Below are 24737 nucleotides of genomic sequence, written 5' to 3'. Positions count from 1 at the left end.
AAAACTGACTTTTTCGATGATGCCGGCTATGGAAAACGTTGAAGTTTTGGGGGCATTTTGTAAAAACCTAAAATTGTTCTTTTCTCACTGGATACTGAATGTAATGAGTTGAACTCTTCAGGGAATTCAATTCTGGCCTCTCGGCACCTCGTGTGAACTTTTGAGGAAATTTGGTGAAGTTGGATTTTTGGGTGAAAAACTGACTTTTTCGATGATGCCGGCTATGGAAAACGTTGAAGTTTTGGGGGCATTTTGTAAAAAACCTAAAATTGTTCTTTTCTCACTGGATACTGAATGTAATGAGTTGAACTCTTCGGGGAATTCAATTCTGGCCTCTAGGCACCTCGTGTGTACTTTTGAGGAAATTTGGTGAAGTTGGATTTTTGGGTCAAAACTGACTTTTTTGATGATGCCGGCTATGGAAAACGTTGAAGTTTTGGGGGCATTTTGTAAAAACCTAAAATTGTTCTTTTCTCACTGGATACTGAATGTAATGAGTTGAACTCTTCAGGGAATTCAATTCTGGCCTCTAGGCACCTCGTGTGAACTTTTGAGGAAATTTGGTGAAGTTGGATTTTTGGGTGAAAAACTGACTTTTTCGATGATGCCGGCTATGGAAAACGTTGAAGTTTTGGGGCATTTTGTAAAAACCTAAAATTGTTCTTTTCTCACTGGATACTGAATGTAATGAGTTGAACTCTTCGGGAATTCAATTCTGGCCTCTAGGCACCTTGTGTGTACTTTTGAGGAAATTTTATGAAGTTGGATTTTTGGGTCAAAATCTGACTTTTTCGATGATGCCGGCTATGGAAAACGTTGAAGTTTTGGGGGCATTTTGTAAAAACCTAAAATTGTTCTTTTCTCACTGGATACTGAATGTAATGAGTTGAACTCTTCAGGGAATTCAATTCTGGCCTCTCGGCACCTCGTGTGAACTTTTGAGGAAATTTGGTGAAGTTGGATTTTTGGGTGAAAAACTGACTTTTTTGATGATGCCGGCTATGGAAAACGTTGAAGTTTTGGGGCATTTTGTAAAAAACCTAAAATTGTTCTTTTCTCACTGGATACTGAATGTAATGAGTTGAACTCTTCAGGGAATTCAATTTGGCCTCTAGGCACTCGTGTGAACTTTTGAGGAAATTTGGTGAAGTTGGATTTTTGGGTGAAAAACTGACTTTTTCGATGATGCCGGCTATGGAAAACGTTGAAGTTTTGGGGCATTTTGTAAAAACCTAAAATTGTTCTTTTCTCACTGGATACTGAATGTAATGAGTTGAACTCTTCAGGGAATTCAATTCTGGCCTCTAGGCACCTCGTGTGAACTTTTGAGGAAATTTGGTGAAGTTGGATTTTTGGGTGAAAAACTGACTTTTTCGATGATGCCGGCTATGGAAAACGTTGAAGTTTTGGGGGCATTTTGTAAAAACCTAAAATTGTTCTTTTCTCACTGGATACTGAATGTAATGAGTTGAACTCTTCGGGAATTCAATTCTGGCCTCTAGGCACCTTGTGTGAACTTTTGAGGAAATTTGGTGAAGTTGGATTTTTGGGTGAAAAACTGACTTTTTCGATGATGCCGGCTATGGAAAACGTTGAAGTTTTGGGGCATTTTGTAAAAAAACTAAAATTGTTCTTTTCTCACTGGATACTGAATGTAATGAGTTGAACTCTTCAGGGAATTCAATTCTGGCCTCTAGGCACCTCGTGTGAACTTTTGAGGAAATTTGGTGAAGTTGGATTTTTGGGTCAAAAATGACTTTTTTGATGATGCCGGCTATGGAAAACGTTGAAGTTTTGGGGGCATTTTGTAAAAAACCTAAAATTGTGCGTTTCTCACTGGATACTGAATGTAATGAGTTGAACTCTTCAGGGAATTCAATTCTGGCCTCTAGGCACCTCGTGTGAACTTTTGAGGAAATTTGGTGAAGTTGGATTTTTGGTGAAAAACTGACTTTTTCGATGATGCCGGCTATGGCGTTGAAGTTTTGGGGCATTTTGTAAAAACCTAAAATTGTTCTTTTCTCACTGGATACTGAATGTAATGAGTTGAACTCTTCAGGGAATTCAATTCTGGCCTCTAGGCACCTCGTGTGAACTTTTGAGGAAATTTGGTGAAGTTGATTTTTGGGTGAAAATCTGACTTTTTCGATGATGCCGGCTATGGAAAACGTTGAAGTTTTGGGGCATTTTGTAAAAAACCTAAAATTGTTCTTTTCTCACTGGATACTGAATGTAATGAGTTGAACTCTTCAGGGAATTCAATTCTGGCCTCTAGGCACCTCGTGTGAACTTTTGAGGAAATTTGGTGAAGTTGGATTTTTGGGTGAAAAACTGACTTTTTCGATGATGCCGGCTATGGAAAACGTTGAAGTTTTGGGGGCATTTTGTAAAAACCTAAAATTGTTCGTTTCTCACTGGATACTGAATGTAATGAGTTGAACTCTTCAGGGAATTCAATTCTGGCCTCTCGGCACCTCGTGTGAACTTTTGAGGAAATTTGGTGAAGTTGGATTTTTTGGTGAAAAACTGACTTTTTCGATGATGCCGGCTATGGAAAACGTTGAAGTTTTGGGGGCATTTTGTAAAAAACCTAAAATTGTTCTTTTCTCACTGGATACTGAATGTAATGAGTTGAACTCTTCGGGAATTCAATTCTGGCCTCTAGGCACCTTGTGTGTACTTTTGAGGAAATTTGGTGAAGTTGGATTTTTGGGTCAAAACTGACTTTTTTGATGATGCCGGCTATGGAAAACGTTGAAGTTTTGGGGGCATTTTGTAAAAACCTAAAATTGTTCTTTCTCACTGGATACTGAATGTAATGAGTTGAACTCTTCAGGGAATTCAATTCTGGCCTCTAGGCACCTCGTGTGAACTTTTGAGGAAATTTGGTGAAGTTGGATTTTTGGGTGAAAAACTGACTTTTTTGATGATGCCGGCTATGGAAAACGTTGAAGTTTTGGGGCATTTTGTAAAAACCTAAAATTGTTCTTTTCTCACTGGATACTGATTATGAGTTGAACTCTTCAGGGAATTCAATTCTGGCCTCTAGGCACCTTGTGCGTACTTTTGAGGAAATTTATGAAGTTGGATTTTTGGGTCAAAATCTGACTTTTTCGATGATGCCGGCTATGGAAAACGTTGAAGTTTTGGGGGCATTTTGTAAAAATCTAAAATTGTTCTTTTCTCACTGGATACTGAATGTAATGAGTTGAACTCTCCAGGGAATTCAATTCTGGCCTCTCGGCACCTCGTGTGAACTTTTGAGGAAATTTGGTGAAGTTGGATTTTTGGGTGAAAAACTGACTTTTTTGATGATGCCGGCTATGGAAAACGTTGAAGTTTTGGGGGCATTTTGTAAAAAACCTAAATTGTTCTTTTCTCACTGGTTACTGAATGTAATGAGTTGAACTCTTTGGGAATTCATTTTGGCCTCTAGGCACCTCGTGTGAACTTTTGAGGAAATTTGGTGAAGTTGGATTTTTGGGTGAAAAACTGACTTTTTTGATGATGCCGGCTATGGAAAACGTTGAAGTTTTGGGGGCATTTTGTAAAAACCTAAAATTGTTCTTTTCTCACTGGATACTGAATGTAATGAGTTGAACTCTTCAGGGAATTCAATTCTGGCCTCTCGGCACCTCGTGTGAACTTTTGAGGAAATTTGGTGAAGTTGGATTTTTGGGTGAAAAACTGACTTTTTCGATGATGCCGGCTATGGAAAACGTTGAAGTTTTGGGGCATTTTGTAAAAAACCTAAAATTGTTCTTTTCTCACTGGATACTGAATGTAATGAGTTGAACTCTTCGGGAATTCAATTCGTGCCCTCTAGGCACCTTGTGTGGTCTTTTGAGGAAATTTGGTGAAGTTGGATTTTTGGGTGAAAAACTGACTTTTTCGATGATGCCGGCTATGGAAAACGTTGAAGTTTTGGGGGCATTTTGTAAAAAAACTAAAATTGTTCTTTTCTCACTGGATACTGAATGTAATGAGTTGAACTCTTCAGGAATTCAATTCTGGCCTCTCTGCACCTCGTGTGAACTTTTGAGGAAATTTGTTGAAGTTGGATTTTTGGGTCAAAAATGACTTTTTTGATGATGCCGGCTATGGAAAACGTTGAAGTTTTGGGGGCATTTTGTAAAAACCTGAAATTGTGCGTTGCTCACTAGATACTGAATGTAATGAGTTGAACTCTTCAGGAAATTCAATTCTGGCCTCTAGGCACCTCGTGTGATCTTTTCAGGAAATTTTGTTGAAGTTGGATTTTTGTTTGAAAAACTGACTTTTTCGATGATGCCTGCTATGGAAAGCGTTGAAGTTTTGGGGCATTTTGTAAAAACCTTAAATTGTTCTTTTCTCACTGGATACTGATTGTAATGAGTTGAACTCTTCAGGGAATTCAATTCTGGCCTCTAGGCACCTCGTGCGTACTTTTAAGGAAATTTGGTGAAGTTGGATTTTTGGGTCTAAACTGACTTTTTCGATGATGCCGGCTATGGAATACGTTGAAGTTTTGGTGGCATTTTGTAAAAACCTGAAATTGTTCTTTTCTCATCGGATACTGAATGTAATGAGTTGAACTCTTCAGGGAATTCAATTCTGGCCTCTAGGCACCTCGTGTGAACTTTGAGGAAATTTGGTGAAGTTGGATTTTTGGATGAAAAACTGACTTTTTCGATGATGCCGGCTATGGAAAGCGTTGAAGTTTTGGGGGCATTTTGTAAAAACCTAAAATTGTTCGTTTCTCACTTGATACTGAATGTAATGAGTTGAACTCTGCAGGGAATTCAATTCTGGCCTCTAGAACCTCGTGTGAACTTTTGAGGAATTTGGTGAAGTTGGATTTTTGGGTCAAAAACTGACTTTTTCGATGATGCCGGCTATGGAAAGTCTTGAAGTTTTGGGGGCATTTTGTAAAAAACCTAAAATTGTTCTTTTCTCACTGGATAATGAATGTAATGAGTTAAACTCTTCAGGGAATTCAATTCTGGCCTCTAGGCACCCTCGTGTGATGTTTTTGAGGAATTTTGGTGAAGTTGGATTTTTGGGTGAAAAACTGACTTTTTCAACTTTTTCGATGATGTTCAAAACATCATATCCCACATCACAGCAGTCAACAATTGTTAATTGGCAGGTATACGTTTGAAACCAGCTCGGGGCCTGGTCGCCAGTGATGTCCCTCGCCTTCAGCTCGGGCCATTATCCGCGCGTCCAGGCCCAACCAGGTTTTAAACGTACTTGTTTAAAACTGGCCAAGCACATAATTACTCTGTTATTAACAACAAATAACAAAAAATCATTACTTTGCTCTGTTTCTGATATTAAGACCACAAGAAATTGAACAGATTATCAAAGCCCACCTGAAAATAGATGACATACCTCGATCTTTTGGGGTTTTTTTTTAGCCAGCTTGATTTACTCAAAAGAGATCTACTTGTATTGTGAACACAGGTTGGGATGCAGTGCGCGACTGAAGGATGTGTTATCAGGCGGTGAGAAGCAACGCATGGGAATGGCAAGACTCTTCTACCAACAGTAAGAAACTAAACATCCACAGTGAAACACTGAGGACTTATCTTACGAACACTCTTTCCCCCTTTCCATCCAATCATGTGGTTCCAAACAAAAACTATAGAAATAATAAATCAAATTAGGTTTTGCCCTTCACCGACGTTTAAACACTGTATACTCAGTGTGTTACCTCCCGAGTGAAAGATGGAAAAAATCACTCGGGTGGGACTCGAACCCACGACCTCCTGCTTTCTAGTGCAGATGTCTTACCACTCGACCACCGAGCTAACGGGATCGGTTGGCTGGTTCGAATCTGATGTACAAAGCAGCGGGTACCTCATAAAACGTCGGTGAAGGGCAAAACCTAATTTGATTTATATCACCCCGACGCAAAATATCATCTTATTATAGAAATAATAGTTACCGAGAATGGTACCTTATAAGGGAGACATTCCTTAGGGTTGTGCACAAACATTTTCAATTTTTCATGACCCCTTACCCCAATTTCCAACTTATCTTACCCCCATTGATGTTGGTACATTTATGTTTTGGACCATGAGCAATCTGTCTAGCATATTTGTGGCGGTAAAATTTTGCCTCTAAATAGGAGTTGTGACACCAGGGAGACATAGAAATGTCTCCTTAATCTACTTTGTCTCCCTAAGGTATAACTTATGACCAAAAAAATGTCTCCTTAAAGGTACATTTACGGGAATACATGTATCTCTTGAACAATGATAACTAAATCCTACATAAGTTAAAAATAAAAACTGTAGGATATAATATATTTGTTCCAATTGCTTTGCTATTTGATTCATATCATGTATAAGTTTATAAGTACAAGCTTAAGCTTGGTGCCAGTATTCCCATTCATCACTGAATTTTTACATATTCTACCTAAATTGTCATTGTAAAAACTTTTATGGTGTTTGGAAATAAATTAAATCAATTAATTAAATTTTGTCCAGCACCTGATTTCACAAAGCGCTGCGACGTGTCGCAACTCGAGTTACGACGTGTAACACGTCGCAACTCGCGACGCGTTGTATCTTCCATTTCACGAAAGTTGCGATGTGTTGAACGCGTCGTAAGTTCCTTGACAACGGCTTAAATCACGTCGCAAGTTAAGACGTGTCTAGTGGTCGTCGCAAAATAAGAAGAGTCATTTCTAAGCCAGCTTTATGCCATAAACTCTTTGTTGAATATCAGACGACTATTTACTGTACGCTGACTAAATACATAAACAGACACCGAGTTGTGCTATAAATACACCTACGATGCGTCGCACTTACGACGTGTTTTGTGAAATGGATCGCAGGACGCGTCGCAGCTGCGACGCATCGTAGAGATATGACGCGTCGCATCGCTGCGATGCATCGTAAGTTACGAAGAGTTTGATGAAATCGGGTGCTGCACTCTGCCTGTACATGTTTTATACGCTGTACATCAATGCAAAATAGAAGTAATTGAGGTTAGAATTTACAGCGGTACCTGTAAATTGTAGTTACTGCAGTTTATATTTTTCAAACTGATGAACTCATCAACCTTTTTCCCTCTCTGCTTCTGTGCCACCAGGCCTAAGTTTGCTCTGCTGGACGAATGCACCAGTGCCGTGAGCATCGACGTGGAAGGCAAGATTTTCCAGCGGGCCAAGGATGCGGGGATCATCATGCTGACGATCACGCACAGGCCTTCGCTCTGGTAAGAGGACAGCTTGATAATTAACTCTGCCAAAAATGTGATTTGAAGCTTTGCATGGTGGAGTGCTACTAGCTAGGGCTGTCCATTTTCAAATAATTTAGTATTCGATTACTGGAACTGTGTTTGACCAAATATTCGGATATTCAAATTTGCGTGTGGCAATCGCTATGGGACGCATGAGTGTTTTGCAGTATGTATTTTAAAACTGTAAAGGGCTTTCAGCTCCTAAAAGGATGTGAAGGAATAGTTACCATCGACAATTTAAAGGGGCACTAGGTCCTGAAATCCCCGACAATTTTATGTTTTGGATAGTTACTTAGCCTATTTTAAACATCTGGTTGAGAGGAAACCAACCTAATGTCTTACCGTTCCCGAGAAAAGACCAAAAAAAACCCGCTTGTTTACATCGGACATGACGGAGTACGAATACGTTTTTCGTGTCATTCTAATTCTCAGTTAGTACGATGTACACATTGTGTGTCTCGGAACAGCAGTGACCAATCACTGGTTTCTTCAACGTCCGCAAAAGGCAAACACTTTACAATTGAAATCGCAACTAGCGTCCAAACAGCTCGAATTTATGGGGTCGCAAAAGTGGACCCCGAAATTCGTTCTCGCACGCATAATACAGGAATAACACAAAAAAACGCCCAGTTTTGAAAGGATAGTTGTTATATCCTACTTTTAAATGTTATTTCCGATTAACATCATCTCGTTCAAAGCACGTTTTGTAGCCCAATTGGGCTGTTCCAGGACCTAGTGTCCCTTTAAGTGTCACCTGACAATAAAGCGCCGCAATTTTATGATAAAATAACGTCACTGTCTTGTGTGTATAACGTGTGTACGTAATTGTTTTTGTTCCGAATATTCACCCGGCAAAAAGCTATTGGAATATTCGGTTGACGATCGAATGTTCAGGTATTTGGTATATTCAAGACAGCCCTAAGTGGTACATGAAAGTGGAAGGTTTGCAGGTACAGCATGGAATTAATCTCTTCTGTGAAGAAGTGAGGTTCTGGAATAAAACAAATTGGTGTTTAGAATCTTTCTCGACGTTTCGGACAGTATACGCTGTCCATCCTAGAATGGATGACCGAGTACAATGCCCAAAACATTGAGACCAGTTCTCAACCAGTGTTGTGGTTGAGACCATCACAAGACCAATTGTAGAGCAAGCACAAGACCAGCGACAAGTAACAGGGCACGAACAATGACGAAGGAATGCATTTGTTGCTGTTCATTTGAATGGCTTGTGACTTGAACAGACCTGAAACATAATGACGTCACTCTTTTTCACATGTGCCCTTCCTATGAGAGCCAGGTGGGACGCGTCCCGCTTGGCTCTCATAGGAAAGCGTACATGTAAACAAAGCGTGTGACGTCATAATGTCTTAGGTCTAGTGAGACTGAAGGTCTTGTGTTGGTCTTGTGATGGTCTTGCAGGGTCTCAACTACAACACTCTTCTCAACAAAGGTCTTTTTTCAGAAGAGATTAATTATATGGTCTAACTGCAAGCCGAGCACCTTTCCGTCAAAATCCAATGGGAGGTTTGAGAAGATTTTGCAGGATTCGGGAAGTAGTAACTTTAACTTTACATGGGGCTTGTTGCCCTTGCGAATCCGGAGGCCAAAGAATGTGTCATTTTGAGGATTCATCGGGATGATTCCAAGCAAAAATACCTAAACAGGAGACACAGGGAAACACCTGAAGTGAACCACGTACTTGTTGCTGATGTACATTCAACCAATGTTCCATCTTGCAGGAGTTCCACACCCACCTGCTCCAGTTTGACGGCGAGGGTGGCTGGCGCTTAGACGAGCTCAACATCACCAAGCGTCTCTCCCTCAACGAGGAGAAGCAGAGGCTTGAGACGCAGCTGTCCGGCGTGCCGGGCATGCAGGACCGTCTGGACGAACTCTGCGAGATTCTCGGCGAGGACTCGGTCCACAGGACCCACAAGACCTCTGAGCGGTCCATCGACTCGTCGGACGACCAGGAGGTGGACATTCCGGGCACAGAAAGTGACCAATAAGAGTGGAGGCAACCAGTCAAAAGGGAGTGTGTAAGTGAGTTTGTTTCTGCAGTAGAAACGTTGAAAAATACGTCACACAATAGGGTCCCCAATTCCCGAAGGTCCCCAATTTGGCGATTTGTACAAAACATATGGGAGGTCTTCCTAAAAAGTTAAATTACAAGCAAAAGAGGGACAATAGGGGGTCCCCAATTGCAGGCAAATACACACTTGCGTGTTGTTGTATAAAAATAGCATTTTCTGGTTGTTTTTGTCAGGCCGAACAAAAAGTTGTTGTGTTGCCCTCACCAGACGGACCTAAAACCTGGAAATCCATAGGCGTTTTTTTAATTTTTATTGAAACAAATTAAATGAACTTTTTTAACCTTGCCGTTACTTGTTCTTTGTAAAGCCATTATTTTGCATTTCTTACATAAGTAATTTTGCAAAACGTACATAAGTAAATGGTAGTACAGTTTGAATTTACCATATTTTGTACGTGCAACCGTTGGGTAGGAAACAGGCCGAGTCCTGGGGCATGTGTGTGATGCACTGCATACCGTCGTACACTTGTGTACATGCACTGTACATTGTATTGCATGCATACTATATGTACATGTACGCAGCATAGTTGGGGCGTGCAGTTCATTATAGCCTGAGCATTTTTGTGTACGTTGGTAGTGGGGAACTGGTAATCGAATGGAATTATTGACAAAATATTGGTCATAAGCTTCGAGAAAATGGGACATGTTGACTGGAAAATTAAACAAATTAAACTGTTTAAAGGGAAGATACAACATTTGCAAACATCAAAAAACGAAATGATCCAATTATCACGAAATACCTTACTGGATTGTTAGGGACTGACAGTCTAAAGCAGCCTATAAAATCGTGGCTCCTGGTGTGCTTACATTTTAAAGAAAACTTGTATTTTTCCAACGCTGGTCGGCCGACCAGCGTTGGAGAAAACTGGCGTATTTCAAAAGCTGCTCCTAATTTTTCATATTTAGTTATTCCACATTTTCTTTGCAATTGATCACACACCTGTGAAGGAGTACAAGCCTACCAGGCTGATTCTCTGACCTTACATCCCCAAAGTGTACAAACTACTCTGTTTCATCTTAAGTGGGGTCAGGGAACCAGACTACAAGAACATGATTGGTCTTCTTGGTTTTTTCAGCACCTACAAGCCCAAAACGTGAAACAAGTCAGTGAAACAATATTTGCTATAACATTATAATCCTCCAAACCTATTTTATTTTTTTTTTTAAATTGAAAAATTGCAGCAACATCAAATGTTGTACATTCCCTTTAAAGTTCATGACTCAATCACCGAAAACGAAATCATCTGAAAACACAAATGTTATAAACTATGGCTATATTTGAGACATGTGTCCCTTTTTAAAATGTACTCGTCAATAAGAAGAATGGGTTGGCCCCAAACAACTTAAATACCCTGTCCAACGGACCGTTTATCATGTGAGGCCAACACAACAATTGGGGTTTTGGGCCTCAATTGGCCTTTGGGGGGGGGGGGGTTTAGGTGGTGTCGCAGGTGATTAAATCCATCACAAGGCCGGCCACAAATAACACAAACCCTTTCACAAGTCCAGTCAGAAGTAAAGGGGGGGGTGAATAATGACTAGAAGGAATGCTTTTATCAGAGCTCATTTGCACAGTTTGTGACCTAACCGGTACCTTTAGACTGAATTGCTTTGTGATGGACTTTGAATGGACTTGTGAAGAGGTCTCATGAGGACTTGTGATGGACCCGCCTACAGCACTACTACAGTAGAAACTTTATTATTTTGATTAAAGGGGCATTACGTCCTAGAGTGCGCCCAGTTGGGTAACAAAATGCATTTTAAATGAAAAGATGTTAATTGGAAAGAGCGTTTGAAAGTAGGATATAAACATTGTTTTTGTGTTATTCTTGCGAGGATGCATTTCGGGGGTCAAAAATTATAACTCTTAAAAATCGGGCTGTTGGGTGCTAGTCGTGAATCCTGCCATGCCCCACATGTTCCACCAGTGCATCGCATTTTGCGGACATGCGAGAAACAACATTTGTATACCTCACGCACATGAAGTACCGTACATTGAATGGACATGGCTGGACATGCATGTGCCACAAAATTCTGCCCCGTCAGATGTAAACAATCCTTTTTTTCCCCGTCATTTCTCGGGAACGGTAAGACATTTGGTTAGTCTCCTTTCAACCAGACCTTTCAAATAGGATAAGTAAACAATCCAAAACATACATTTTCACGGGATTCAGGCCGGAATATCTCTTTAAGTCAAAGCACTAAATCAAGTGCATAGTATGAACACATACATGCACGGGTGGCGAGAGAATTATGTTATTAAAATTATTGTAAAGCAAATCAAAGGATCAGATCCATTTGTTATTGCAATGTAAGCTTGTCATAAAATTTGAGACTCTGTATTATTAAAACGTATGTGTGTAATCAAACAAAATTTGTCCATTATGTTTTACACTACCATGTAGAGTATGTCTTGTATTCAGCAGTATTATTATTTGGCGTCAGCGTTGGTTGTTGTCTGGCTCGTGAAACTTAAAGTCCACAAGTCCTATATGATTGGCATGTGCATACATGTATAGTGGAACTCAGGCTTAATAATCTAATGGATACCATTTTGAGCAAGGCACATAGCCTCATTTATATTCCTTCCCCAGAAATGTAAACAGTAGTCAATTTATGTTTTCTATAGAATCTACAGTTTGGTCAGTGTTTTGTGAAACAAATTGTATAATGTGTGAGTGAAATCGCTGACACATTGTGTGTTAGTAACTTTAACATCTCATACATATTTATGAGCCTAAAAATAATGCACATCTTTGATTGGTTAACGGTCCCAGTGAGGCTGCTGGCGGTACCATTACAACAATGTGCATAACGGACAAACGATTCTGCGCATTACGAGGGACGGATTTCCAACAGACTTCCCATATTCAATAGTGAACTAAATATGAGGTGTTATAAACATAATACAAAACATGTTTTTTTAAAAGATGGAATGTACAACGTGGTTTTGTTTTAGGAAGGAAGCACAACTACTGGTCCGTCGGTGTTGGGCTGATAATGACTACCTCCACTTAATGTCTAGTCTTCTTCCAAGACTGGATTTGGATCTTATTCCCCTTGTACATCCGGTCTGTGACCAGCAAGTTTGCTATCAACAAGATGAATCCAATCCAGTCTTGGCAATATTGGCAGCCCTACCCAGAACATGCCGAGCATACCTCGCGCGCACTGTATTCAAGCTGATGCATGTGCGAGGTATGCTCGGAAAGTCCTGGGTAGGGCTGCCAATATTGCCAAGACTGGATTTGGATCTTATTCCCCTTGTACAGCCGGTCTGTGACCAGCAAGTTTGCTATCAACAAGATGAATCCAATCCAGTCTTGGCAATATTGGCAGCGCTACCCAGAACATTCCGAGCATACCTCATGTGCACTGTATTCAAGCTAATGCATACGTGCGAGGTATGCTCGAAAAGTCCTGGGTAGGGCTGCCAATATTGCCAAGACTGGATTTGGATCTTATTCCCCTTGTACATCCGGTCTGTGACCAGCAAGTTTGCTATCAACAAGATGAATCCAATCCAGTCTTGGCAATATTGGCAGCCCTACCCTGGACTTTCCGAGCATACCTCGCGCACACTGTATTCAAGCTAATGCATGCGTGTGAGGTACAGGTATGCTCTGAATTGCCTGGGTATCGCTGCCAACATTGCCAAGACTGGATTTGATTTATCGTGTTGGTAGATACCTCCACCGCTGCGACAACTTATAACTGCATTTGTCATGGGACTGGCTTCAAAATAAGGGGATAAAAATGCAGTCTTGGACCGAGACTACATCATGTCAGGAGGTAGTCTGATCAGCCAACACCTCAGAACCAGTAACTTCGCACTGCTTCTGTATTTTTACTATAAAACACTCACTGGATTACGGTAGACTGTAGTTGTGTTTTATTGCAATGTGGTTATGATTTTTTCCTTGGAAAGGATTGTGTTGTTACAATAGTTAACAGTTCTTAGAGTACTTTTTTGTGTATGCTGTTTACTGGAATACTTTTATATGTATTGCAATATCTTTATAGGTATATGGATTTTGGAGCCTGACCAAAATTCCTGCATGTGGACATATCGTTGTTCAGTTGCTTTGTGCAGTAGCTGGCACTATGCTTTTTGCCTTTGCAGGGGTCTGCATGATTATACAGTGACATCGCACTTTGATTGGTCTCTCAAAGATGTGTTGTGATAAAATCATTAAATAAAGAAGGGACTTGCAATGTGTGGGATTTGTAGATATTGTTAGGGTGTTGAAGTCCATCCAGTTTAGTATGATGCTAAAGCATTTCAAATTGCAACTGAAATACAAAAACAGAGAGGTCTAGTATGAATGGTGTCAATGTTGTTGCAAACATTTCTCCAATGCTGGCAAGTCAAAGATTTCAGGCTAGGTGTGTCTTGCGTTTCTGCATCTTGCGTCTTCACAAATAGGGGAGATAGTGGCCTAGTATTTAGAGTTTGTGACTCATGATCTGAGGGTCAGGGGTTTGAATCCAGCTGCTGGTCATATGTTTGTGTCCTTGGGCAAGCCACTTCACCCCCACTTGCCTCTCTTCAGCCAGGAGGTTAAAAGGGGTACTGGCGTTAGCTGGGGAGTAAGGCCCAAAAAAAAATAAGTCGGTCTCTGGTCAGCGCGCGCGTCGATTTTAATCATGCGCGTCGATCTTTTTTTTTTCCAAAATGTTCCGCGGTAGCTCCAACAGCACCCTCTATTTCCGCACCTCCTCAATTTTTTTTTACCAAAGAGCACCAAGGAATGGGAAATTGCACCAAGGCAAATGATCAAAAGCACCAAGGCAAATTATCGAGGACACCAATGTACACGAGGACACCAAAAAAGCAAAACAGTACCCCGCCTTGTCTGTACAATCCAAGCTTGAAGAAAAAAAAAAAGCCGCGTGGCCGCGTCAATTCCGGAACTTTGGTCTGACCAGAGACCGAATATTTTTTTTTTTGGCCTAACCTGCAATGGACTAGCATCCCGTCCAAGGGGAATAGAAATGTTCTCAGTCCTTTCATACAAAGGAAACCGAAGATAAAGGCCTGACGGGCCAAATTGCCTCGTGAGAGACTTAATACTACCACTCTGGCCTTTACAAGGGGCCGGATTTAGCATTCAGGTTTATGGGGTAATCCTGAATAAGATAGCCTTGCGTTATTCACAAGTGACAGCCAGTCAGTGAGGTAGGTACAAAAGAGAACGCTGGGCTAGATCTCTGGTTTCAGCACGAACTTCCATTGTACTGCAGCCTGGAAATCAGTCGCATTGCTTGACTTGTTTTAACTATTGAGTTTTTATTTTTGAAACCACCGACAATCCTCACATTTCCAAGGATATTCTTTTAGTTTTGTCTTTAAAGAATTGAATGTGTAATATTTTATTATTACATTTGTTTAGTATTATTACCATTATTGATTGTTGTCAATAATTATCGATTGTTTGATGTTTAATCTTTACCTGGAGTGTTGAATTTGCGCATTGAGCAAAATTTCAATCTGAAATATACCTTCACATTCTTGCTGAAGTAAATGTATTTAGTTATTTGGAGAGAAAAAAAGTACATGTTATACAGCAATTGTGGATTTATTGGGTTAGGCAATTTTCTGGCTAATTCTCTTAGCTACTAGTTTATAGGTTTTCTTTGCATGGAAAACTGATTGCAACATAATAATGATGCCATTATTGATGAATTGGTCAAGGTCAAATGCTGCAAATTATTTTGCTACATTTTACTATTGCTGCCACTAATATCCTATTACAAGGTTTATACTGCTACATTGAGATATACTGTGTCGTTGCTGACTTGTTAACACTTATTTAAAATATTGTTGTGCTATATTGTGTTGGTTTTTCCCACGAGTATACTTCAGCTTACAATGCACTGTGTGCTATGAAAACAACCAACGTTGACCCTTTTTGTGGTTAACACGAAAAAAAAAATCCTTGTGTGAATAAAATAGCATTATACTATTAAGTCCTTCCAAAGTTTGGAGGCCTTAAAGGCCTCCAAACTTTGGAAGGGCTTTTATTGAACCCACAAAGCGTTAGGTAACAGCAATGGTCACTCACTGTTATAAAGGCATTCTGATCTTTCGACTGGGTCAATTGGATAAAAGGTGGAGGAGCCTCTGTTTTGTTATCCTTAGTACTTTAGAATGCATTTCGCTTGAAATTGAAAGAGCTGGCTTGAAGTATTGTCAGAAACTGAATGCAGTGTATATCGTCTACGTAGGTCGTCCCGTTCGCATGTCGCATTTTGTGGTTTCTTCTCCATGTGCCTAAAAAATCCTCGAACACGTAAGTGAATTTATTGGTGGTTATTCTTCCTGTTTGCTGTGAAATTGTGATGTGTCACCTCTCTAAAAACGATATCGAAATGAGTACTTAAAGACAAGAGAGCCGCACAAAACTTTATCCATTCTGAGCATGATCTGTCATAATATCAGGCGCGGTTCTACGGGGGGGGCTAGTGGGGGCTGTAGCCCCCAAAAATTTTCTCTAGCCCCCCAAAAATTAATTCCTTAAAACAAAAATGCATTAGCAAAAGAAGGATTGTGATGTACATGCGAATATGGTCTCCCCCTAAAGAAGAAATAGCCGTGACAAGGGTGCATTAGTTAATATAGTGTGAATGATTTTAGGATTTTATTGGCGCTCCCCATTGAAAATATGGCAAAATATTGGTTCTAGAACCGCGCTGCATAATATGATCTACATTTTTGTTGTACAAGTGGCGTTACACAGTGAAGTTTCGTGCACTGTAGTTGTGTTTCCTAACAATGACCTTTTACATTTGGGGTTGAGTGATGCAAAATTCTACGAATTAAGTTGTGTGTGTATGAGAATCGCAAGATATACAAGACAATAACAGTTTGTGCTCAGAAATGTACATATGGGGAGCTTCTTAGATTGCCTATATAGTCTATACTTCCTACACCTACATGTTAAAACTCGAAAGTTCTTGAGACTGGTGTCTGAAATGGAATTTTTGCAACCGATGAAAAATGGGTGTGCCAAGGCATGAAACAACATGCACGAAACATTTTCTGTCAGTTGATATGTTGAAACAATAGGGAAACTGTATCTACCGTACCAGGAGCACTTAAACACTGTCCTAATACAAAACAAATTCCCTAATGACCTGTGCCTGTGAAAAGGTGTTTAGTGATGGGGAAAACTGCTTATGAAGGTTTTGCATTGATGTGCATAATTATAAACAATAATGATTGTTTATATGAGTGCAATGGTATTTCGTTCTTCTGCATGTGAGTCTCTTGTCATCCCCAAGTCACATAAATTGGCTGGTGACAGGGCCTTCTCTGTTGCCCCCCCCCCCCCCCCCCCCCGGCTATGGAACAACCTGCCCATCTCCATCAGAAACTCGGGCAGTGTCTTTTCCTTCAAAAAGGCTCTCAAGACCTACCTTTTCCCCCAAACGTAGCTGCATGTCCTTCTTTTGTTGTTTTTTGTCTTCTATTCCGCTTTCTTCTTTTCTAGCGCCTAGTATCCTTTGGTAATTTGGCGCTATACAAATCCAGTTATTATTATTATTATTATTATTATTATAAGGTGACAGATGGAATGTTGGAATGGAACTTTCCATCTGTCACCGAATGCAATTCTTTCCATTGCACGAATGTGAAACATTTTGTTTTGTATCTGGCTCGTTAATACGCGCACGCACGTGTGTGACGTTTTCACTAACGAACCGGATATAAATCTGAGTAAATCCTCGTCATCTGATTGGTCAGAGCCACTAATTCATTGTGTGACTGTGCCATGGAACTTATTTCGGTGCGGCCGGGCCTTGGCGTTGGTTGGGAGTTGGGGCGAATAATTATTGAAAGACGTGATAAACGACTCACGGCACCAATCAGATGACGGCATTGTGTAATTATTTCTATGAAACCAATGCAGGTGTGATTATTGTGTGCATGTTTGGGCCAAAGTGTTAATGAAATAAAATGATTTCATTGAATGAATTTATGCCGGTGGGCTGCTGTGAATACTTTCTTTGAAGGAACTCGTGCAATCGAATGCAAGGTAGAAAATAAAATTTTCTGAAATTTTCTGAAATGTTAATTGCGCACATAACGTTTTAAATGTGGCGAAAATGGAGTTATGCCAGTGCATGCAAGTGGCGTGAAATCGGCTGTTGTTGTTGTTGTTACCTGAGGCTTACCCTATCTGGGGGATGTACCGCATCTCAACTGTTGAACATTTATTTAAACCTGCGCACAAGAAATGGATAAACACCTGAACCGAAGTACTGACAGTTGAACACAGATATTCAAATAAAAACTGAGAACTGAGGACGTCGTACCAGTGTCGATTGGGATGGTCCCCCTGGTAGTCAGTGGGCTTGTGGTGGCCCATGTGCAATTTCGGGTACACTCTTTGAAACTCTCAGAATCACTAGAGGATACCTCAAGAAGTTCCAAACCACTTGATGCCATTTTTTTCTGACCCTTTTGTGGGCTTGGCCATGATTTAAAAAAAGTGGGGGGCATCGCGCGCAAAAAATATTTAAAAAAATGTTACTTTTCTTTTTCGCATTTGGACAGTTCACCCAAGTGCTACATCACAAGGAAAAAAATCCACAATTTTGCCTCTTTTGGGGGTGGGGCAACATTTTAAAAAGTGGGGGTCACATGTCGCTAACAGAAAATCGACCTGTAAAATGCAATCTTGAGGTTTTTTGTTTTTGTTTTTGTTTCAATCCATTATAATTTGCCAAGGAAAAAACGTTTACATGTCAACTCATAAATCCTTTGGCTCCCATTTGAGGGGCGTGTCACACTTCTTTCATAAAAAGGGGGCATACGTGTATTCCAAAAGGAAGCTTGTGCGAGCCCATATGGATTATTGCACATTCTTTCAAACTCTCACAAACACCTCTGGACACCTCAACAAGTGACATTCTGCTCCACCCCACTCCCCCCCCCCCATTGACCATTAAAATGGCAGCCGTTTTTAACATATCTGGCATATTGTACACATACATGTACAAATGGACAAATAATCAATTTTATGAGACATTTATGTTTTGATATACAGTGAAATCTCGATAAGTCAAACTTTGAGAGAATGGGCTCAAAATGTGAGCTAAGCTGAGTTTTGAGTCAAGCAGGGTTGTATATCACTGTTATACAACTGAAGGGAATAATTAGTCTTTGTTTGACTTAACAGGAGGTTTGATTTATCAACAGTTTGACATTTTGAGATTTCACTGTAGTTTATTTTGTCCTGACAACAATGCTGACCTTGTTTTATAACATACAAACTGCAATAGCCTTTTTAACTTCAAATTTATTTATCTTCACTTCAATTACAAAAATGATATTATGAAATGTGGTACTCGATCATTGGAAATAAAGTTTGAAAATTACAAATTGCAATATTAAGAGTAAAACTTGCCAAACTTGGGTGATTTAGTGAATCCTACATAAGTCACTTGTAATTGGACAACATATTTGGTATTTAATATCCATGACGTTATTTAGTAATAGAAAAGTGTGAGACTACATTGTCAATAGTTTCAGAATCCAGATCTGGATGGATTACACAACATTTTTTGTGTGTCACAGTTTTAAATATGGCATATCACTGAATATATGTATCATTAATATAATTGGTGCCATACTTTAAGATTGGATATATCAGAAGGAAAACTTGATATCCCAAGCCTCTGTCAAGAGGTTTGCCTAACTGTTTCGCTTTGGAAAACCATGCTGGAATGTTAAGGTAAAGGGTTTGTAGTTATTAAAATACTTTTATAATTTGAACTGGTCACATGCTTTTCTTGAATCTTTGGGGAGCCAGGTTGGCGCTTGGGGAGTCAGGTTGGCTCATTGGTTACTTTCCTCGCAGGGTTCGATTTCTGTCTGGGCCTTCATGTGGATTGGGTTTTCAGAAACTATTGGCAATATAGTCATCAAAGTTTCAGCCTAAGATGTGTTTCTCTACTCGGTGGCTACAAATCCTTTTGATATATCCAATCTTGAAGTACATCACCAATCATATCATTTATGGTGATATGCCAAATTTAAAACTGTTAAGTGAAACAAATCTTGTGTAATCCATCTTGTGTAATCTGGATTCTGAAACTATTGACAATATAGTCTCACACTTTTCTATTACTAAATAAGGTCATGGATATTAAATGCCAAATATGTTGTCCAATTACAAGTGACTTATAAAGGATTCACTAAATCACCCAAGTTTGATAAGTTTTACTTTTAATATTGAACTTTGTCATTTTCAAACAATATTTCCAATGACCGAGTACCACATTTAATAATATCATTTTTATAAATGAAGTGAAGATAAATAAATTTGAAGTTAAAAAGGCTATTGCAGTTTGTGTGTAATAAAACGAGGTCAACATTGTTGTCAGGACAAAATAAACTACAGGGAAATCTCAAAATGTCAAACTGTTGATAACTCAAACCTCCTGTTAAGTCAAACAAGGACTTTATTCCCTTCTATAACAGTGATATACAACCCTGCTTAGGCCCAAAAAAAAGTCTCCGGTTTCTGGTATGGAGCTTGCCCAAAAGTGGTGCGGCGACGCGGCTTTTTTTTTTTTTTTACCTGATTTTTTTGCTTGAAATGTCGGCTGATGACTGCAAATGGTGCCCGACTAAACTGCAAATATATGGGAGTCCAGAGAGGCCACATAAAGCTTATTCTCGACCATAACCCAATCTAAAAACACGTTAAAATTGTGCAGCAGCATGATTCCAGTCAAACCAGTGAGTTTGGCGGTTTTGAGACATCATCTTTCATTGAAAAAAAAAACTTTTTCATTTTGCCGACGCGCATGGCAACGGCGACGCGCGCGCATACCAGAATTATTTTCTGTCATGATTTATTTTCAATGAAATAGTTTTAAAAAAATGAATAACATAATATAATACATTTGCGGGGTGAATATACAAGAGAGGTCACCCACTGAAAAAAAGGCGCTCTCTCTTGCCCACAATATTTCAAAAAAGGCGTATATGGACCTTATAGGTAGCAGTCATCAAGGCAATACATTTGTCTTGCTGTGACATACCAGAAATAAACCTTTTAAGCACTCATTGTTACTGAATTAAAATAACAAAGGATGCCCTATAAGACGGCCGCTATACTCATAAAGTCTACCCATGAGGTCTAAGAAATACGAAGGGTGCTCAAGTTTAAGGAAATAAATCAATCTGGCATGAAATGTCATCATGGCCTACGTCAAAGTGAAAATGCACAAAACGCTGCTCCGTCCCTTAAATTCAAAACTTTTATTTTTCCATTCATTGACATTCAACGGTTGTATTCAAAAATGCTATCAAAAGCTTGGAAAACACAACGACTATCCTCTATCAATAAAATTTCTGTAGAAATATAACTATGCAGTTTTTCTAGTATATATTTTCCTGCTCAGTCTTGCAATTGACTTTGTATTTCGTTAATCTTTCAGAAATTTGAGATAATTAACACACTGTTATAATGCAACTCAAAATAATTATAATATACACGACTACATGTAATTGTCGCACAGATTTTTCATATTATTTAGGGAATTATTGTAATTAAGGGAATTATTGTTGTTAATGTATTTTTACTCTGTTGGACGGTTTTTAATCACATTTGGTATACTACTTTTAATTGGATAGTTGTATTTTGGGGAGACAGGTGTTTTTACCAATTTATCTGAATAAATAAAGTATTATTCCATCCTGTATGCTCATTGTCTCTGTCCCTTTGCCAGATTCATGCTATTGTGTCTCATTCAGTGCACATCACTGGAGTTCGTTTCATTCCCTTTAACGCGTTTCTATCATTCCGTTCCCCCTGTGAGCGTCCTTCGTTTGTCTTCTAAGGCCCCCCAAAAAGTCTCCGGTTTCTGGTATGGAGCTTGCCCAAAAAGTGGTGTGGCGACGCGGCTTTTTTTTTTTTTTTTTACCAGATTTTTTTGCTTCAAATGTCGGCTGATGACTGCAAATGGTGCCCGACAAAACTTAGTGTAAATATATGGGAGTCCAGAGAGGCCACATAAAGCTTATTCTCGACCATAACCCAATCTAAAAACACGTTAAAATTGTGCAGCAGCATGATTCCAGTCAAACCAGTGAGTTTGGCGGTTTTGAGACATCATCTTTCATTGAAAAAAAAACCTTTTCATTTTGCCGACGCGCATGGCTACGGCGACGCGCGCGCATACCAGAAACCGGATACTTTTTTTGTTGGCCTTAACTCAAAACTCTGTTTTCCACACCAAATTATAAGGGATTGTAACAAATACAAAAACAAAACAAAAAAGCTCAAGATTGCCTGTTACAGGTCGATTTTCTGTTAGCAACGTGTGCCCCCACTTATTTAAAAGGTTGCCCCACCCCCAAAGAGGCACAATTGTGGAATTTTTTTTTCTTGTGATGTAGCACTTGAGTTAACTGTCCAAATGTGAAAAAGATTTTTTTTTTTTTATAATTTTTTACGCGCGAAGCCCCCACTTTTTAAAATCATGGCCACGCCCACAAAAGGGTCAGAAAAAAATGGCATCAAGTGGTTTTGAACTTCTTGAGGTATCCTCTAGTGATCCTGAGAGTTTCAAAGAATGTACCCGAAATTGCATATGGGGGGTCATTTTCGACCGTAAGCCCACTGACTATGGCCCTCCGCCCTTACGGGCCCATGCGCTATCTCGCCGGCCCCACCCCATCTAACTTTTAGATGAATATGAATAGAGACGCGCTATGCATTAAAACAATGGAAAATCACTATTGCGCGCTGCGCGTTGGTTTATTATCATGTCCAATATCATTATGTAAACGTTGGCGGGCTGGGCTATAGTACTCCACGTGCACATCACAGTGCAGTGCAGTGCAGTGCAGTGATAGCTAGCTATATAGCGCACACACCGTACCGCCATTTCTCTTATATTTGTCAGTTCAAGTTCAACGTACGGCGGGAGTTCATTTCAAAACTTGGGAAAGGTGATCGATCGGCTGTGCTTTAAACATGTCAGAAACAACACCGCTCGACGGCGAAAAGCAGGAGGCCTTGGCCGTTGCCAAACTGAGCAGCGACTCGCAAAAAGATCAAGAAAGTGTAGAAATGACGACTGCAAGCGGCACTGGCGACGGAGAGAAGCCGAGGCAGCAATGGAGCGGGCGGATGGACTTCATACTGTCGTGCGTCGGGTTTGCTGTGGGTTTGGGCAACATTTGGCGCTTCCCGTATCTTTGCTACAAAAATGGTGGCGGTAGGTGGTATCCCTCAGTACAGTATCATTATAATAAAACCCTACTATATTTTGTATGGACTCCCAAGCTCCCAAGTCAAGCGAACAGGGAACAAGTTGTATTTTGTGAGAGGAACAGATCAGAAAGTTTACATTTTGAGGTTTGGAAACTTTGGAATAGCTAGCCTCGCCTGCTAACGGGGCACATGCTACACAACACTCACAGGAATGGGCGTCGCGAAGGGGGGGGGGGGGGAGCGCTCTCCCCCCCCCCCCCAAGCAAAAAAAAGAGAAAAAAGAGAAAGAGGCGCGAAGTCATATTGGTGTAAATTTAATGGGTTGGGGGGGGGGGGCAAAATGTCCCTGCCCCCCCCCCCCTACAACTGATAAATCAAGAATATCTAGGCCTATTGAGAAATACAGGATTTCTTTGGGAAAAATATGTTTTGCCCCCTCTAGAAAAACTTCTTGGTATTGTCATCCGGCAAAAAGTATGAAGTCTTCAATTGATGAGTGTTTGTGGCACGCGGGGGTGGGGGCAATTAAAGGGCTACTTTATCCAGAAAAGGGGGCAACTTCCATGGGCGTAATCCGCGGGGGGGGGGGGGGGGGGGGGGGTATACATCCCCCTGCACTTTTTGACCAGGGGGGAAGAGCTATTGAATCACCCCCCCCCCCCCTTTCTTTTTTGGATGAGAAAAAATGCGGGAAAGATTCCCATATGTCGCCATCACTTGTCATCCTGTGCACAAACCGTATAGACTGGTCTGAAAAATTTTAAGTGTTTTTTTTTTCCGGTCCTATTCCAATATTTTTCCTGCTAAATTTGACTTTGTGGGACATAGGCCTAGACCCATTATCACATTCTGATGGCTGATACTAGGTCTGGGGAAAATGATGGTCAGATATGGGAATCTTTCCAAAACAAAATGTGGATTTCGAGGTATTTTTGGAACATCCCAACAACCAAAATGTATTCAATAGCACTGAAAAGTAGAGAAACAAAGTACAATTTTAAGCTTTTAAAATGCCCCGTTTTGACGTAAACTTACTGGTATTTAATTGTTTTAATTTCAGGTGCATTCCTGATCCCCTATTTGATATGTGCAATTGCTGGGGGTATTCCACTGTTCTTCATGGAAGTCGCCTTGGGACAGTTCATGTCGCTCGGCGGTATCAAAGCATGGAACATATGCCCAGTCTTTAAAGGTGTGTATATTTAGGCCTATTCTTGAAAACATTTGTAATAGGTGTTCCTGCTAAAAATGCTAATTGCATATAAAATGGCCTCCACATGTTGAAGCTGGGGGGAAAAATAAGGTCACTTTTTTCTATTCAATTTTTTTAAGATTGGCTATTCACTGGAAGCCTTGTCATACCGGTACATTTGAGGTCTCCACAAGTTGGCTCATTCATTGGTGTTACGGGGTAATCCTATACAATAGCACTTCCCGACTCTCTTTGACCAGCCTAAAGTAAAAACAGTCAAAGTCACAATTGAAAAACAGTTTTAGTGATAAAGCTATCCCTAACAGTCCTGAATCCTCCAATTCTAATCACACTCCCTAGTTAGTTAGGGTAGCTCTTCAAATGAACTAGTAGGAAATTTGTTGACATCGAATGACATGTAGAATGTAAATAAGGGAATAAATATGTGCTTGGGAGGTGATAAACACTACGTTTAAGACTGGTTGGAGTCTTGTGCTGATAATTATCAGCCGAGTTTCAGACTCAAACCAGTCTTGAACGTAATTTTGATACCGACCAATTAGCACATATTTATTCCCATTCATAAATACCTTCAGGGTCAAAAAGTCACAACTTTTCAGTCCAAAAGTCAAAACAAGTCAAAATCTAAAATTTCCAACGATTTTGTTCAACAATTTTATACTTTCTGTTTTTATACTTTCTGTTAAGACCGGCCACGTAACAGGCGCTCGACCAGTGGGAATGGGTAAACTGTCTTAGGTTATTTTATAATTAAAACAAGCTTCTGACATATCAACCGGATCGGCCATGGCGAACGAGCACACGGTTGCAATGCGATTTTTACTGTCACATACTAAATGAAAGTCACGGCCGCATGTCATTTCTACAGGTTTCCATATAAGGAAAAACACAAAACAGCATTGGTGCATGGCCGTAATATTTGGTGGAGCATGTGATCCTGTTGATATGCCAACAACCGGCCGTGACC

At 40.1% G+C, this 24737-nt stretch overlaps 2 protein-coding genes across 2 annotated transcripts in view; both read left to right on the top strand.

The window, feature by feature from the left end:
• Positions 1 to 5443: 5443 nt before the first annotated feature.
• Positions 5444 to 10037, top strand: LOC119719826 (ATP-binding cassette sub-family D member 2-like). The gene is made up of 3 exons (XM_038189324.1): positions 5444 to 5529; positions 7081 to 7206; positions 8970 to 10037. The coding sequence occupies exons 2-3, from the start codon at positions 7105 to 7107 to the stop codon at positions 9237 to 9239; spliced, it is 372 nt and encodes a 123-aa protein (XP_038045252.1). The 5' UTR covers positions 5444 to 5529; positions 7081 to 7104; the 3' UTR covers positions 9240 to 10037.
• Positions 10038 to 14929: 4892 nt separating this feature from the next.
• The window catches only part of LOC119719817 (sodium- and chloride-dependent GABA transporter 2-like), a 33625-nt gene continuing 23817 nt past the window's right edge, over positions 14930 to 24737 (top strand). Inside the window, exons 1-3 of the mRNA XM_038189314.1 lie at positions 14930 to 15615; positions 22247 to 22561; positions 23618 to 23749. Coding sequence (XP_038045242.1) covers positions 22318 to 22561; positions 23618 to 23749 — 376 coding nt within the window. The 5' untranslated portion in view covers positions 14930 to 15615; positions 22247 to 22317. The remainder of the gene's footprint in view (positions 15616 to 22246; positions 22562 to 23617; positions 23750 to 24737) is intronic.

Source organism: Patiria miniata, unplaced genomic scaffold (assembly GCF_015706575.1).
Source record: "Patiria miniata isolate m_02_andy unplaced genomic scaffold, ASM1570657v1 HiC_scaffold_13, whole genome shotgun sequence".
NCBI lineage: Eukaryota > Metazoa > Echinodermata > Asteroidea > Valvatida > Asterinidae > Patiria > Patiria miniata.
This window is presented reverse-complemented; position numbering and strand designations above follow the sequence as displayed.

Bases quoted from the DNA above. Each gene is read 5' to 3' on its own strand.
- LOC119719826 (XM_038189324.1), top strand. From the start codon at position 7,105: ATGCACCAGTGCCGTGAGCATCGACGTGGAAGGCAAGATTTTCCAGCG. The intron at 7,207-8,969 runs GTAAGAGGACAG...TCCATCTTGCAG, and splicing joins ACGCACAGGCCTTCGCTCTG to GAGTTCCACACCCACCTGCT.